The sequence below is a fragment of the Capsicum annuum genome, chromosome 5, assembly GCF_002878395.1.
Source record: "Capsicum annuum cultivar UCD-10X-F1 chromosome 5, UCD10Xv1.1, whole genome shotgun sequence".
Taxonomy (NCBI): Eukaryota; Viridiplantae; Streptophyta; class Magnoliopsida; order Solanales; family Solanaceae; genus Capsicum; species Capsicum annuum.
This window is the reverse complement of record NC_061115.1, coordinates 150,989,471-150,993,618: the sequence shown is the minus strand read 5'-3', so window position 1 is coordinate 150,993,618 and position 4,148 is coordinate 150,989,471. Positions and strand designations below refer to the sequence as shown.

General features: G+C 38.1%; 1 protein-coding gene across 1 annotated transcript; it reads left to right on the top strand.

The window, feature by feature from the left end:
* Positions 1–273: 273 nt before the first annotated feature.
* On the top strand, positions 274–2,631 carry LOC124898548. Its single transcript, XM_047412186.1, has 4 exons — positions 274–485; positions 774–777; positions 1,750–1,968; positions 2,134–2,631. Exons 1-4 carry the CDS (start codon positions 274–276, stop codon positions 2,629–2,631), a joined length of 933 nt encoding a protein of 310 aa, XP_047268142.1.
* The last annotated feature ends 1,517 nt before the right edge of the window (positions 2,632–4,148 follow it).

Below are 4,148 nucleotides of genomic sequence, written 5' to 3'. Positions count from 1 at the left end.
TCGACCCCAACCTAGTTGGATTTTATATTGGCAATGATTGCTTACATTCTCATAAAAGAGTTGTAGTTTGGGTGTTATCTAAAATGGCTCCGTTTCCAGGGAATATTATTGTAAATTGAAGTTAATGTGTGGTAATTGACTGTTAGCCATGTTTCCTATTTTTAATTTTATTTGTTTTTTTTTGTTGCAGAACTTTTGTGTTGTATGCCAAGAACTAGAAGTTTCGGAAAACCATTATTACCATTTAATCCAAAACCACAACTAATCAACAGAATGGCAGACCAGCAGGAGGCTGACAAGTTAGCAATCATAGCTAGAGCTCAAGTAAATGTGCAAAATGATATTCAAAAAGTACAACATCCAAAGCTTGAGGATAAAGACTTAAGAGACGATGAGTTGCTAAACCCTGGTAACCCAAGGCATGTAGAGCAAATAGCTGCTCCAATACAGTGTAATGCTAACAAGAATAGTCCATTTCTAGGAAGGCAACATCACCACCCAGTCTAGTATAACCTTAATAATGATGATGATGGAATGGATGGAGAAGGTGCAATGGGTGCAATTATTCCTCCACTGTTAGCACCTTGGGCGAAATTCAACATTACCAGTACTATGATTCAAATCCTTCATCTGAAGGTGTTGTTTGGTGGCCTTCCTAGGGATGAAACGAACTTCCATTTGGTGAACTTTGTCACTATTTGTAAATCTTTTGATAACCTATGAGTGGGTCAGAATGCTATCTGTTTGATATTGTTTCTTTTGTCTCTATCTAGGGAGGTAATATTGTAGCTTAATGAGCTGACACCCGATCCTATAACTAACTGGAGGTTGTTGAAAGGAGGTTTCATAGAAAGGTTCTTTCTAACTTCCAAGAGGGTACAATTGAGGGATAAGATCAGTAACTTTTGATAGCTCCTAACTGAAGCCTTGCATATAACCTGGGAGAGATTAAAAAAGAAACTAATGCAGTGTTTGAACCACAACATGATAGGAATACACATAATGAAGACTTTGTATAGGGATCTTAACTTTGTGACAAAAAAGAAAGTAGATAATGCTTTTGGCGGTTTGTTTGATGATCTTACATTCCCAGAGGCTTCAGAAATGCTAGAGAGAATGACCAAATAGAATCAAGCATGGAATACCAGAGACTCTGTGGTAGCAAGCCCCACTATTTCTGTTAGTATGACTGCGGCACAATGTAGAAGAGATGAGGAGTGTGATCAAGACATGGCTCACCTAAAAATGCAGATGAACCTACTAACCAAGCATTTACGATCAAGTAAAACTGAGAAAGTGAAGGCTATAGAATTGCTCAGAAAAGTGGAGTCCAACTCAGAATAAAAGGCAAACTATGTAAATAATCATGGGGGTTTTTGAGAAAATTTCCAAGAAAATAAAGGTCTAACTTATTATGAAAAGGTTAGATGTAAGAACTAGGAGCAAGGAAATTGGAGGAGCAATAATGATAGGAGCGGGTTATTTGTCCCTCCTTAAAATCGTGAGGCTGCTAAAAAACATTCTGAAAAAATTTCCATGGAGGACATGATGGATAAATTTTTAAAGGGAGTAGAGGCTAAAAACTCAACGGTGACTACCATGAAGAATGATCTGTCCTCTATGAGTCAGTTGGTGAACTCGCACTCTAGTTAGATCAAATAGCTGGAACAACAAATGAGCCAACTCTCTACAACACTGAACTAGAGGAAGAGTGGAACGATACATAGTGATAAGATTCAAAATTCGCAGAATATTGGCTCATGTATGGCGATTACCACTAGAAGTGGCAAGATATTACTTGGTCGTTCTGTGGGAAAAAGTAGAGTTGAAAATGTGATTGAAGTAGATGGTGAGCTTGAAAAATATAATTTAGTGGAGTCTAAAAGGATGGATGGCATTGATATCCCTTCCAATCATCAGAAGGTTGATGAGTTAGAAAAAGGGAAAGAGAAGGAAAAGAAATTAGTGGTAAAAACAATCCCAAGACCACCACCTCCCTTTCCACAAAGATTGAAGAAGAAGGTTGATGACATGAAATTTAGTAAATTCATGGCAATGTTGAAGCTGTTAACAATAAATATGCCTTTGGTGGAGGCACTCGAGTAAATTCTAGGGTCTATTAAATTCATGAAGGACCTTGTGACGAAGAAAAGAGCGGTGAGCTATGAACTGGAGCATAATCTCCATCATTGTAGCGCTATTTCTACGAGTTCCTTAGTGCAGAAGAAGGCAGACCCAGGAGCATCCAGTATTCCATGTACAATCGGGTCTCTCAATTTTGCTAAGGCCCTATGTGATCTGGGGGCGAATAAATTTAAGCCACTAGCCACATATAAAAAGCTGGATTTAGGGGATCCTACCCTGACAAACATACGGTTGGTGATGGCGGATAGGTCTATAAAGCGGCTAGTAGGAATATTACATGATGTATCGATAAAGGTGGCCGACTTTATACTTCCTGTTGATTTTTTAGTCCTATACTATGAGGTGGAATTTGAAGTACCCATCATTTTTGGTATACCATTCACTACAATTGGAAAAGTTGTAGTGGACATGGAGCTGCATGAGCTGAAGTACAAGTTTAATGACAAAGAAACAACATTCAAAATGCATTCATCCAAGACACAGTAAAAGAAGATTAGTGTCTTCTCAATCGTGGATGTGTTTTATGAAGATGGGAAATAGGTAGCAGCACGGTACATTGACAAAGTCTGAGTAGTCAAGATATCCTAGTCGTGCCGTGACATTAAATTAGGCGCTATTGGGAGGCAACCCAAAATTTTTATATTTAAATGCAAGTTGTTTTTATTTATTTAAATAGGAAGCATAATGAATCAAAAAGGTATGCACGAGTCTAGGTAAAAATTTATGTAGTCAGCCAAGTGACCGTGATGATAGATGTGACGAGCTATCATAATTGTGATAAGCCATTAGATATGTCATCAGAGAATCCAAAAGAAGGAAACAGTTTGCCTAAGGTTGATGACATCTGCATGACTTATCAGACATCTGATAAGCCGTCAGGTAATTTTTGGTCCAAATACTGAAAATTCAACTTAGCCCACAGTCAAATCCTTTTACCTTCCCACATATCTTCTTTCTTTTCTTTATGTTTTCTTTCCTTCCATATTTAGTTTATTTACTTACTCTTTTCAAAATTATTTCCTACGTAAAAAAATATCCTTCCTTGTGAGTGTTGGTTTGAAGTCAAGATCAACAACTCTTCTTTCATCTACTACTTTCTCTCACTCGCATAACCAAGTTGAATTCACTTATCAGGTATGCTCATGACTCAACTCTCCTCTTCATTAGGTAAGTAATGCAACTGATGTAAATCGTAGTCTCAAAAAGATTGAGGTAAGGTGAACTTGTTATTGTGTGAAAAATAGAAACTAGGGTTTGTTGTACTGCATTGTGCATAAAAACCTAGGGCTTAGCTCAAGAACACAACTCCATGTGATTCTAAGAAGAAAGTGGTTTGATAATCAAGATTAAAACTGACCTAGAGTTTGTATTCTGAGCTTACGACATGCGTGATAACTTATCACCAATGTGACGGCTTATCAAACTATGTCATCACAACTTTAATCTGATACAATTATGAACCTCTTTTTGTGGGATGTGGAATTATAATGACTGAACTTCTTGAGTTGTATGATCATGGGTGCTATATGGGAGCTTTATTTTGCTAAAGGTCTTATAATGGCAACCCAAAGGAAAGAGCCATCAATATACAAAGAAAGTTACAAAGGGGAGTGTACCTTGAAGACTCTTCGATGAGAAATACAATTATGAGAAAGAGGAGCCACTGCTTAGGATGCAAAGGAAAAAGAAAGTCCCAAAAAAGCCTTCGCCACCTCCACCAGTTGAGGTGGATGAGAGTGAAGAAAGTGATACTAAAGCAACAACACCACCTGACAGTACAACTTCTGAGTAGATGACTTCTGAGTAGCCTGAGTCTGTGCATTCTGAGTCTGGGGAGCCTGAGTTAGAGCATGCTAATTCTGAGCAACCTGAATCTGAGGGACCATCACCTGATCCCCCTTCTACTAAGAAACTAGATGATAAAGAATATCCAATTCAGGGAACTCTAGTAAAATGTAAGAACCCCAGGCTCCGAGATACTACTAGGTGGGAAATCCCCAAGG

Excerpts from the sequence above, each read along its gene's own strand:
- LOC124898548 (XM_047412186.1), top strand. The coding sequence starts at position 274 with ATGGCAGACCAGCAGGAGGCTGACAAGTTAGCAATCATAGCTAGAGCT. Across the intron at positions 1,969-2,133 it reads AGAAGGAAAAGAAATTAGTG|GACCTTGTGACGAAGAAAAG; the intron begins GTAAAAACAATC and ends AAATTCATGAAG.